Source organism: Miniopterus schreibersii (genome assembly GCF_964146895.1).
Source record: "Miniopterus schreibersii genome assembly, chromosome: 7".
Lineage (NCBI taxonomy): Eukaryota > Metazoa > Chordata > Mammalia > Chiroptera > Miniopteridae > Miniopterus > Miniopterus schreibersii.
Window position 1 is genome coordinate 54,639,513 of NC_138108.1, and position 13,721 is coordinate 54,653,233.

At 35.9% G+C, this 13,721-nt stretch overlaps 1 protein-coding gene across 1 annotated transcript in view; it reads right to left on the reverse strand.

Moving 5' to 3' along the window:
- Positions 1 to 13,721, reverse strand: part of GALNT13 (polypeptide N-acetylgalactosaminyltransferase 13) — a 417,763-nt gene that overhangs the window by 170,368 nt on the left and 233,674 nt on the right. Inside the window, exon 5 of the mRNA XM_081141998.1 lies at positions 222 to 388. Within this exon, the coding sequence (XP_080998124.1) occupies positions 222 to 388 (167 nt within the window). The remainder of the gene's footprint in view (positions 1 to 221; positions 389 to 13,721) is intronic.

Here is a 13,721-nt window from a genome sequence, read left to right on the forward strand (position 1 = left end):
GTTAGTAAGAACCAAATGGAATCATGAGAGAAACTGTAATAATTAGTTCCTTGTCTCTAGGGTTGGCATTGCCTAGATACATTGATGAAAATGCACTGATGATGATGGGTGGTTTCAGGGTTAGTATAATTATAAGGAAAATACAGATCATTTCCCAGCTGTCTTTCCGACCATAACAAAGTTTTCTAATTTAAGAAAATATATGAGAAAAATATTTATACCTCTTTCACTGGCATCATCCACCAAGATGACCTCAGAAAGTAAATAGTGTGGAGAACGATTTATAACACTGTAAACAGTTCGAAGGAGGGTGCTCCAAGCTTCATTATGAAACACAATGACTACACTTGTGTTTGGAAGTTCATCAGGATAGACCTTCGTCTTGCATCTGGAAAAGGGAAAAAGGAAGGATATGTTAATAAAGAATTCATTTTTTATTCCAATCACTGTAATAAAAATATCCATGATAGCACAATTGCAGACTTGAAAAGTCCTTCTTAAGGAAACATTTTATGCACCTCGACAAGAATTCTCCTTTTTATAAATGCTGTGAGTAATCAGTTGGCATTTTGAAAATTAAGTATGCATAATTACTAATATTTCATTTTAACTCCTGTAGGGAAGCAAGCAGCATGATTTCCACAAGTCTAAGAAAGCTAAAATAACATTCTGAGCCTGTCAACAGAAGACCAGGTATGACAGGGACAGGTGAATTCATTTAGTGGATATAATTTTATTCTTTGTTGAGAAAAGGAGAATTATTGTACAACTCAAAAAGTCATAAGAACATAAAAAAAGACATACATCCACAGAATTTTGAAGCATGTAAAACTGAGGTTATTTTTCTATTCTAAAATCTAGTCATGCATGCTTTCCTTTCTGTTTGAGAATGGTATGAACCATGTCTGCTTTGAAGGAAAAGTTTAGGGGCCATGATGTATTTTGCAGATTCTCAATTAGTACTATATAATCAACTAGGGGATCAGGAAAGGGAATAGGTAGGCTGCCAACACTTCTCAAACTTTAATGGGAATGGGAGTTACCTAGGGATTTGTTAAAATGCAGATTCTGATTCAGTAGGTCTGGGTTATGGCTTGAGATTCCGCATTTTTAAGAAAGTTTCCAGGTGACTCAGGTGCCCCTGGTCCCCGAAGCACATTGATTAGTAAGGGGTTAACCCATAATTGTATTACTATTAGAACTCAATATCTTTATATATATAATATATATATATATATATATTATATATATATATATATATATCTTTATTGATTTCAGAGAGAGGAAAAGAGAGGGAGAGAGAGAGAGAGACAGAAACATCAATGATGAGAGAGTCATTGATCAAGCCTGCAACCCGGGCATGTGCCCTGACTGGGAATCAAAACCCGATTGCCTGGATCCCAGGTCGACGCTCAACCGCTGAGCCACTCCCCGCCGGGCTAGAACTCAATATCTTGAGAAAATGTTTTAACTTTGCTTATGAATGCAAAGCAGCCCAGATTTTACCTTCAAGCACTTCAATCCAAAAAGTTACATTTGGATAAATAAATATGTATATTGCTCTGGTACTCATCTGAAGTTTAACATGCAAGTGGTCCTTAGCCCTGTCAATGTGTCAACATTCAGACATTTCTGTCACATGATTTAAAATCATCATGATTACAGAATATTTATAAAAAAATACCCCTGGGTACACACAGAAGGAATTAAAGTTTATTCACCTTAGGCTATTTTTTCATGTAAAATATTCTGACGAGCTAGAGAATTAAAATCACTCCATAAAATAAAATGAACCCAATATTTCTTGCCACTCATGAAGACCCAAATACATGACAAAACAAGCATTGTTATAATTAATATCATTCACGGGTGAATGAGAAAATCCAATAAAATGTGGGAGTTAAAGACATATAATAAAAACAATACTGATTGTGTGCCTGTTGGGATTTTAATCGTCTTTTAAAATATAAAATTTCACCTGTTCAGTGAAGTCTTCTGCAACATAACCAGGTAAGAATGCACATATATCTGAACTATTAGTTTTCTTCAGCATATATTTATTTGAAAAATTTATTAAGCATCCACAATATATAAGATATTTTGCATACAGGAAAAAAGGGTGTAGGGGGGAAAGGTAGTTTGACTTATAGTCATCTCTTCCCGTTCTGCTGGTAAGATTCAAGCAGTATCTATGTCCTTCATCATCATGTGGCCTGTAACTCCCGGCATCTCAGCACTATATGACCTTAGAAAGCCATCCTGGTAAGTCAGAAAGGTTCTCCCCATGATTTTCCTCAACTCTCAATTCTTTGGCCTCACCAAAACACCCCATCACTTTCCGCATGCTAAGGAAAAAGTATGGTAAGAATCATCATCACCAATAAAGAAGTAAAACTGGAAAAAGAGGCTGAAAGCAGTCTGTCAACAACTACTGATTTTAACCCAAGTAACAGTCTATACATGCTACTCAGTATCATCTGGAATAAAATGAAGAATTTTAAATCAAATTTTTGTTTGTTACACAAAATGCCAACAAAGAAAATACGAATGATGTATTAATTTAGAGAAATCATTTAAAATATCAAAATTAAAGTAGACACTTAGATCTACCTTCTTAAACTATTTCTATCATGCTTTATTTTTGTGGTTAAAACAATCCACTCACAAATGTTAATTTTGTATTCATAATATGTGACAAAGTTACATTGACCTAATTTACTATTAATGCGGCTATTATGTTTACTTACAGAATCTTTACACTATCTTTAATGTAGCATACAAATAAAATGTGGCTAATATTTTTATTAATTATTCCTCCATGAAAAGTTATATAGCAAAGCAAATTTTGTATAATAAAATCATTTATAGAATAGTTCTTAAGCTATACAAATTAATCATTTTCTATGTCAGTTTATCTATGTAGTTACCTCAAGTACAATGATATATGTATGTATCAATAAGGGCGAGGATATTCATTGTTTCCGATAGCTTTGTGATACACTGAACTAGTATTACTGCCTGTGTTTCATCAAAACTATTCTTTCACCTATGGTAAGGTACACCATGATTTTAGGTACCACTAGGAGAAGGGGGGGGGGAAGGTGTCAAATAAACTGCGGCATAGTGCTTTGTTATCACTAGAATCTACTTAATACTTAAATAAAGTTTATAGAAAAAGCTTTTAAACTTATTTGCACATAGATTTCTATCAATATTGTCATGCTTGCTTATGAATCAGTCTCACCAGTTTCTTGTTGCTTCAAAGTTTCTTTCATCTATTTTTTAACTGAATTTATTGGGGTGACATGGGTTAATAAAACCAAAACAGGTTTCAAGTGTTCAACTCAATAAAACATCATCTGAATACTGCATTGTACGCTCATCACCCAAAGTAAAGTCTCTTCCCATCCCCACTTATCCCCCCTCTGCCCACTTCCACCTCTTCTCCTTTCCCTCTGACTGTCAATGTCTATGCATCATATGTAGTCATCTATCCATCATCTATCTATCTATCTATCTATCTATCTATCTATCTATCTATCTATCTATCTATCTATCTATCATCTATCTATCTATCTATCATCTATCTATCTATCTATCTATCTATCTATCTATCTATCATCATCTATCATCTATCTATCATCTATCTATGTATCTATGTATCTATGTATCTATGTATCTATCTATCTATCTATCTATCATCTATCTATCTATCTATCATCTATCTATCTATCATCTATCTATCATCTATCATCTATCTACCTATCTACCTATCATCTATCTATCATCTATCTATCTATCTATCTATCTATCTATCTATCTATCTATCTATCTATCTATCTATATCTATCATCTATCATCTATCTATCTATCTATCTATCTATCTATCTATCTATCTATCTATCTATCTATCTATCTACCTACCTACCTACCTATCTACCTATCATCTATCTATCTACCTATCTACCTATCTATCTATCTATCTATCTATCTATCTATCTATCTATCTATCATCTATCATCATCATCTATCATCTATCTATCTATCTATCATCTATCATCTATCTATCTATCTATCTATCTATCTATCTATCTATCTATCTATCTATCTATCATCTATCATCTATCTATCTATCATCTATCTATCATCTATCTATCTATCTATCTATCTATCTATCTATCTATCATCTATCATCTATCTATCTATCATCTATCTATCATCTATCATCTATCTACCTATCTACCTATCTACCTATCATCTATCTATCTATCTATCTATCTATCTATCTATCTATCTATCTATCTATCTATCATCTATCTATCATCTATCTATCATCTATCTATCTATCTATCTATCTATCTATCTATCTATCTATCTATCATCTATCTATCTATCTATCTATCTATCTATCTATCTATCTATCTACCTACCTACCTATCTATCTATCTATCATCATCATCTATCATCTATCTATCTATCTATCTATCTATCTATCTATCTATCTATCTATCTATCTACCTACCTACCTATCTATCTATCTATCATCATCATCTATCATCTATCTATCTATCTATCATCTATCTATCTATCTATCTATCTATCTATCTATCTATCTATCATCATCTATCTATCTATCATCTATCTATCTATCTATCTATCTATCTATCTATCTATCTATCATCTATCTATCATCTATCTATCTATCATCATCATCTATCTAATCTGTCATCTATCTAATCTGTCATCTATCTATCATCTATCTATCATCATCTAGCATCTATCTACCTATCTATATCTATCATCTGTCTATCTATATCATCTATCTATCTATCTATCTATCTATCTATCTATCATCTATATAGTGTGTGTGTGTGTGTGTGTGTGTGTGTGTGTTTTGGCTTAATCCCTTTACCTTTTTTCATCTAGCCCCCCCAACCCCCCTCCCCACTGACAGCTGTCAGTCTGTTCCATGTATCTATGCTTCTGTTTCTATTTTGCTGTTTTGAATTATTTTGTTCATTAGATTCCAAATATAAGTGAGATCATATGGTATTTGTCTTTCTCTGATTGGCTTATTTCACTTAGCATAATGCTCTACATGTCATAAAACGTAAGATTTCCTCCTTTTTTACGGCTGAGTAGTATTTCATTGTATAAATGTACCACAGCTTTCTTATCCACTCATCTACTGATGGGCAGTTTGGCTGTTTCCAGATCTTGGGTATTGTAAATAAAGCTGCTATGAACATAGGGTGCACATATTCTTTTGAATTAGTGTTTCAGGTTTCTTTGGATATATTCCCAGTAGCGGGATCACTGGGTCAAATAACAGTTCCATTTTTAATTTTTTGAGAAAACTCCATAGTGCTTTTCACAGTGGCTTCACCAGTCTGCTTTCCCACCCCAAAGAGGACATACAGATGGCCAACAGCCATATGAAAAGATGCTCAACATCACTAATCATCTGTCATCTATTCTGAGGGGCTTTCTCCTGCTTTAGGTTGTATTGCTTAACATTTGAGAGACATCATTATCACTTATCTCCATCACAAAATATAAATCAGCTTTGTCGTCTTTTGTGTACCTTCCTTGGTACTGTAAAGTGCTTTTCAAGCTTTAAAGTGCAAAGGAATTAAATGAGAATTTTGAGAAAATGCAGATTGTAATTCAGTAGGTCTGGGATGGGCCCAAGATTCCGTATTTCTAATAAGATCTCTGGTGATGTCCCTCTGCTGATCCCTGTCTGACATGATAAGAAGAAAGGCCACATAAATCAGTCAGCTGCTGACCAGCAAGAAAATAGAGAATTGCTGTCATTTTCCAACAGGAAATATGGATTTGCTTTATCCTATGAAATTTAATTCTTGCCATGATCTCCCTGAATTCTTTTCAGACGGTAACTATTTTTCCCAACTGAATCTTATTGCAATCTCTTTGAAGAGATGTTGGCTGACAAATTCTGCATATGTAGTATAATCAGAGCACGTAACTAAACTGAAGCCTAACTATATGAACAGCCATGACCATGTTGACACGGCTTAAAAAATACTGTCTGCATAACAACTGCCGGCTGGTAGACAATGACTGTAACTAACCATTGACTACAACACTCATCCTGATTTCAGACATGCAAACTATACGAAGTGCGGATCTTAGAACAGGTGAATACAATAATTTTTTGTTCAGTACAGGGAAAGTACTTAAAGTGTTGTTTAATTTGTTTTCTTTTTTTATGCTTTAGTTTTTAAGTTGGTAGAGTTTGTAACTCTCCGATTTTTCAGACACAGTTACAAACAAATGAATAAACTAAAGAAACCTATATGATGGAGGTCGGGTAAGGACTTAAACAGACAGGACTTCTCTCATACTCTCTTCTCCCTGACAGATGGCAAACAACTTCTTTGTAATATTACAAGAGTAATTTCAACCCTGTCCACATTTCGCATGTAAGAGTAAAGTAGATAATCTGGAATGTGTGGTAGACATTACTTGGTCTGCAAAGTAAAGCTCAGAATCTCCAAATGTTGGAATTAGACAGAACTTCTAGAACTAACTAATTCAAATCTTGATTTCACCGAACACAAGTCTCAAATCACAGAGCTAGTTCAAAACTCTGGGTGATACTAATGATAATAATAATTTATTATTTAATAAAACTTGTAACAGTAATGATTTCTTCCCTATATTATATGCTATATCAAACATTTTAAATATTACTGGTGTCCAAAAATTAGAAGAAAACATTTTAATTATTTAAAAATATGCCTTAATCTTACATCAAATTTATATCTTTAATCAAATAAAGAAATCACCTTTCCCCAAGGATCATTTCATTCAAACCAAACATAAAAAATTAAGTTTCATTAAAATTATGTACATATAGACCAAATACTCTTTTAGCGATATGTTTTATGAAGACCTTACTTTTTCTTATGTAAATATCTACATAAGACTGGCAAAATTGACATTATGGTGGGAGCACAATGCATACGTAATTAACTTTGAGAGCAAAAGTGGCAGACTGCAATAGCAATTTTCATCAATTTGAAAGAAGTATTTGTTGCCTACTAGTCCAATTAAGTTCCTGATATCTGGTATTCTACTAAAATCATAAGTGTTATCATAGCAATATTCCATATTTACACTATATTATGACATGCTAAATCTATAATACCTGAAGTGAAAGTTTATTTCCTTTTAATTCTGTAATAATATATTTGTGACTTAATTTGGCTGCACATTGGAATCATCCCATGAGATTGAAAAAACACACACTAATGTGTGGATTTCAGAAAGAGATTCTGATTTAAGTGTCTGGGTGTGGCCATGTGTAATGGGATTTTTAAAAATATCTCTCTTGGGGACTTGAACGTACAGCCAAAATTGAGAACTGCTACTGGAAGGTACTCAACAGAAATTCTGATTTTTAAGAATATATGTATGTATATGTAGATATATATATACACACACACATATATACATACATATATATATATATATATATATATATATACACTTAAGTATAAGATTTTATAAATAAAACCTTTTTGCTTACATCAGCATTTTAAAACAAGATACATAAGGTCACTATCTCTGTTTATGTTTAGAGCAGATGAAGTTAATAAGTCACTCTTTCCTGTAGTTGTAAGCCCTGGATTCGCAAAGTCTTCTCCACTTCATTTACAATCTCTTCTGTCACCTGGATGTACTTTAATGTCGGTGCAATCTTCTCTGTATCAGCTGTTGGTTTATACATAGATGAGGAATAAATGCACCCGCTCTCCTTTGGAGAAAATATGGGGGTAGGATGGTGTTTCCAATGTCTGGAACATGAAAATACAGTGCTATCTGTACCTTATTTACTATCTTTCCCCTTGGGAATGCACACATTATGGGAATTACAGTGAGATTTTATTCTTTTCAAAACCATATAGATGTTTTCAGATAAGCTACTGAATACAACATGCCGCATCAAAGAAAGAAAAGCTGACTAGAAAATGAAAGTGGGAAATCACAAAGGATCCATCATTACACAGAGGCTTAGTTAGACACAATCCACTTAGGGCCACAAACAAAGGATGTCAACACTAGTTTGCATGACCTGTTGGACTGTTGTTCCGTGAGTCACTGGTTACCTGTTACGGCCTCAATCAAAGAAGATTAATCACAGCAATTAAAAATAAAAACTCACAATTCAAGTCCTTTATAGCCTTCTTATTTTTAAAAGTTAGGGGAATTGCATTGAACACTGCAGAATTGCATGTGGTTTCCACATTTCTGAATCATTAACATTCATATTCACAGAGAGAAATTTCATCATTTTCCAATGCATCCATGCAAAGAAGACTTGGGCAACGGGAAAGTGGTTTTTTTCATAATCATTAAACAGCTTGGGGCCTCAATAAAATGAAGCACTTAATTTTGCATGGGCTTCTATATACTGATTTATATTTTTATTAAACTTATCAAAAGTAAGTTCCTATAAGTCATAATTACTTCAGTAATTCATTCTTTTTTTAAAAAAAATCAGATTTTATCCATCTTTCCCAAATACTTTTATTTTAAAATTCAGGTGGACCCTGTACTCATGCTTGGCCTATCTGCTATCAGAGCCACTCCCCGCCCCTTCTGTTCTCTTCTGCATATTTGGATGGGTGGGGAGGGAGAGTTACTGGGATACTGTTGTGTTTTCAAGACTCCCTCACCTGTTGGCTTCTGTCTGAAATATGCCATAAGTACCTCAGAGGGACACTCACAAGCTGGAGGAAAGAGAAACAAGCAGCCAGGTAATTTCTCTCTCTACCCTTCCCTAGCCCCATAAAAAACTATTCTGTCTCCTCCTCTGGTCTTCTGCCTCTTCTTATACGCCTCAACCTTTTTAATCTCATTTTACTCTTTCATAATAAATCTAATCCAATAGACTAAGGGACTTTTTAAAAGAAGAAGGAAGATCCGTCTTACTTATCTCTCCAGAATCTAGCATTCACAAAATGCATCTAATAAGGGATGCAATTGAGGAACACAGGCTTCCCAGGCAAGTGGCTGTATGAATTATCAGATGGGCTTCCAGGTCAGAGCTCTGCTTGGGACTATCTGAAGTGGAGGTGTACAAACACCACATTTGCTGCCTCGTTTTTTCTTTCATATCTTCCGTGGGTTTTGTTATTTAGTCTCCTAGAGCCAGGGCAAATAAATGAGCTAGGGATTGGAAAGGGAAAGAGTATAAGAAAACGGGTCTACGAGTTACTCTATTGTAACATATTCCCCTCAAACCTAAGGAACATCGTTCCTGTTCGCACGTGTTTGGAGCAAGCTAAGCTCTCTGTCTGAAAAGCCTGCATCTGCCTCCCAGTCCTGCCATGTAGGATGTGTGAGCAAAGCCTTCTTAAGGTTCAGTTTTGTCATCACCTAAATTGGGGTAACACTGCCGCCGTATCTACTTTACATGACTTTTGAGGAAAACAAGTGAAATTATAAAGGAATTATATGAATGTCGTTTATTATTATACTATTCATTTAATTATGAAACAGTGTATAAAGTATTATAGATAAGGTCTATATATTATTTGGGTCAGCCTTGCTTCTGGTAGGATTCTGACCATTGCCATGTTCTAATGATTTATCTTTTATCCTTAGTTCCTGTGGCCAGCCTTCCACTGTATTCCTCACTTCTACTGTGGTTTCAATAATCGATCTGGTGTCTGGATTATCTTGGCTTGAGAACTGCTTTCCTTGTTTGTCCAAGATAGCAATGCGGAAAAAGGTCCCTCCTCTTTCCCTCTTATTCCTTCTAAATCACTTACTGCCCTAATCTAAAATTTCTCAGCTGGCTGTGGCTGCCTGCCATTAAATCTTGCTCCTTGCTTACCTGAACCTCTGCTTATTATTTTCTGCTGTAAGAACTCAGAGGGTCATGTTCTGCCTGCTGAGATCTCTGCTTCTTGCCTGCTCTTGGATATCCATGAGCTATCTACCAACGTGTGCTCCCTCCTACTAACCAAAGCTGGGACTGCCCACCACTGCCTGCTCCCTGTGGGTCATTACCAAATCTTGCATTTATCAACCAAAGTCAGACCATCTCCTCCAGCATTCAAGCCCTGATTTAAGAAACATCATTAATAAGAAAGCTAGTGCTAGGTGGCAAACCTTTACTGAACTCCTCACTGTGTAGTGGGCATTGTGCTATGTATTTTATATGGGTCATCTCATCTGACAGAGTAGTTAACTATCAGCACTATGATAAGGCTCTGAATTTATAAATACCTTTCATGCATGCTTTAAGAACTTCCAGAAAATAAATTCACTCAAATATATAAAATTGCTCAAACAAGCTTTTTCTAAGGAGAACAGGTCGCTCCCATGGGCAAATGGCTTTCTTCTCGGAACAATATATATTTTAACTAGACAAACTACTTGCATATCAACTAACTTCAAGACTCTCTCCTCATTATAGTCACCAATCCTTAATTATTACATCACATACTTGACCAATCCCAGTAAGATTCTTGTATTGAAAAACCAGTAGGTTTCAAAAGCCATCGTTCTACCTGATAGGATAAGATTCTTTGCCTCTTAAAAAAGAAGCTGCCTTTGTTATGGAGAATTCCTAGAGGAGGAAGGTGAAGAAGTAGGCAGAAGCCTGAAGACCTGCAATCCCAGGACACAAAGACAGTCTAACTGCTTCCAATGAGATGAGGGGAGGGACCTTGGCTTTGCTCTAGTAGGATGGGGCCGGGTGTGAGGGACACTAAAGAAAGGAGTGAAAAGGGACCACGGAGAGGTGAGAGCAAGAAAAACGGTCAGAGGCTGAAGTAGCCAGTGGGCTTTCTTCAGTGTTGTGATAGCTGGAGGATCTTCTAAAGATGAGTTATGTCTAAAGTTCATGTTTGGCTACAATGTTGTAATGAAGCCTCCCCTCCCCTCCTATTCATTAAATCTGCGGTACTCACAAATACACTGTACTAGTAGCTGCAGGACTGTCTCTAATTTTAGAAAGGAGCCAGGTTTAGTATCTGGATGACTCTGTGAGAAATGGAGAAAGCAGTGACAAAAGCAATTAAAATATCCTAAGTCCACTGGAGGAGTTGAATAAATCTTAGGAAGAGCTCTGGACTTCTACAGATAATTCTTCCGGGGTTTCAGCTGACCTCATCTTGACTTTAACAGACTGGATACACTCAGCTGACATCTGGTTTATATTAAAAACTAAACATCATAGATGTAATTTCGACCAAATAAATGGCAATCAGATAGTCTCATTGGAGTTATTTCCATGATGCCAATAGTTAATAAAGTCTTTTTTTAAGACATAAAAGTGAGTATTGTGCAAGCAAATTGTATATTCTTTCTATTGTAAAGAACTCTCCTAAAGTTGGAAATGAACTATACAATTCAGCTCTGTAGCTAAAAGTAAAAGCACACCATTCAAGTGAGTGCTGTGACCTTTGTTATTCGGAACACAAGTTTATGAAGCTGTTCCCTTTCTGTGACCTCTGAATATAACTCTTTCATGCTACTGAAAGTACTTAACAATGAGCTGTCTAAAATAAATGTGTTTATTGAATGCGGTAACTGTAATGAAAGTGACTTTGCAACAAAATTACGACTGCCATTCGTACATTTAAATTCTTACATTTGTTACTGAAAAATAGCACTGACTTTTTTTTATCAGTAGTCCTGGAATGTGGACCAGGCTTTGCGTCTGCCTTCAATGATGGGCTAATCCAAGTCACGGACAGCCCGGAGCCTCAGGTCTTTCACCTCTCTGAGATAATGAAGCCGCCATCCACCCGAGTCCAAAGCCAGAAACATTACTACGGCGATTTCAACATCCTAAGGCACCGAATCCTGATGACGCCTCTCTCTACGGCATCCTCTCATAGACCATGGCCTCTCCTGTAAGTCATGGCACGGGGCCAATATGGTGCATGTGTAGAGCATTCTTTATCCCCAAAGCACATCCTCATCGGGAGGCCTAAATGAAGATCCAAATAGCCACTCCTTTATTCAGATGTTTCTGATGGCTCTTCATTGTCTAAAACTAGCATGAAAGGCCCTCCCTGATACAGCTCATCACCACTAATGTTAGCTTCTGCTCTCAGTTTGATATTTAACTCTTCAGCAATATTGAACACCTCAAAGTTCATTCAGGAAACAAAGCTCTCTCTCCCGCATTTGAGTACCTTGTATTGGAATGCTTTCTTCCCTGAATAACACATATATTGTTCAAGGTAGTGCTCAAGTCAACCTCCTCTATGAAACCAAAAATTCCCCAGGGATGTTCAACTGTTCATTGTCCTAAACTCTGGTATGTGTTATATATTTATTTCCCTTTCCATCGCATATAAATAAGTTGCTAGGTAATCCAACACATTGAGAGAACAGAGTCACTCTGAAGTATGTAAAAAATTAGCTATTATACTGCAGTTACTGTTTTCAAGAAAAGATCTGAGAGGATCCTTTTGCTCTAAGTATTCTAATGAGACTTTTTAGCTATAGAAGTCTTTGAACATAAAATATTTATTTACAGTAGTCCCCCCTTACCCACAATTTCACTTTGTGTGGTTTCAGTTACCCATGATCAACTGCTGCCTGAGAATATTAAATGGACAATATCAGAAACAAACAATTCACAAGTTTTAAGTTGCGCGCTCGAATAATGTGATGCAATATCTCGCCATCCAGCTTGTTCTTGTCCCAGACATGCGTCATCCCTATGTCATCTTATCCATGCTGTATACACTCACTGCCTATTAGTAACTTAGTAGTCCTCTCAGTTATCAAGTTGACTGCAGCAGTTTTGCAGTGCTTGTGTTCAAGCAACTCTTACTTTACTTAATGATCACCCCGAAGTACAAGGGGAGTGATATTAGCAATTTGGATATGCCAAATAGAAACCATAAATTGTTCCCTTCTGTATGTATGTATAGGGGAAAACCCCCCACATAGTATATATAGTGCTATCTGTGGTTTCAGGCATCCACTGGGAGTCTTAGGTGATATATCTCATGGAAAACAGGGACTACTGTACTCATCAAATATGTTAGAATTTACATACATACTAAACAATATGTTGGTTATGAACCATACATTCTTGATGGAAGGTGGAATTATAGATAATAAAAGAAAGTTCAATTGGTCAAGCGAAGCTCTGTCTCCAGAGAGAATTGTTATAGATGATATTTCAGAGTAAAAGCCTATGTCAAGAACAGCCTGGTGTTGTCAAGGGGCGAAAGCATTGCCATGTGATGCCTAAACAAGCAAAATGAAAATATACTAAAAGAAAAGTTGATGATATTTGTGGAGACTAGTATCAGATAACACAGACCAAATCCAGATGATGAATTCAGAAATAGAACAGCACAGTACCTATAAGTTTAGAGAGAAAAAAAAAAATTCACTCATGAAGAAACTGGGCTTCTGCTTTTACTGAATCAAAGATATCGCTACGCAAGTACAGAAAACAGTTCATGAACCAGGGTATGACATGGGAACTAGCTCTCAGGATCAAAGTGGTAAATGAGAGAGACACACAGGATCAGGCAACATGTAAAACTAGCTTATTGAAATAGAATCCGGGCCACCATCAGCCTGTACTGACTTGGTGTGATTAGAAAAGTACGCCCCTTCTGGACAGTTAAAGTCTTTCCACCACAGACTTAAAAGCAAATTAGGCCTTTGTGCCCAGAAAAAGGCCTCTTTCTCCCAGTGAGAAACAGCCA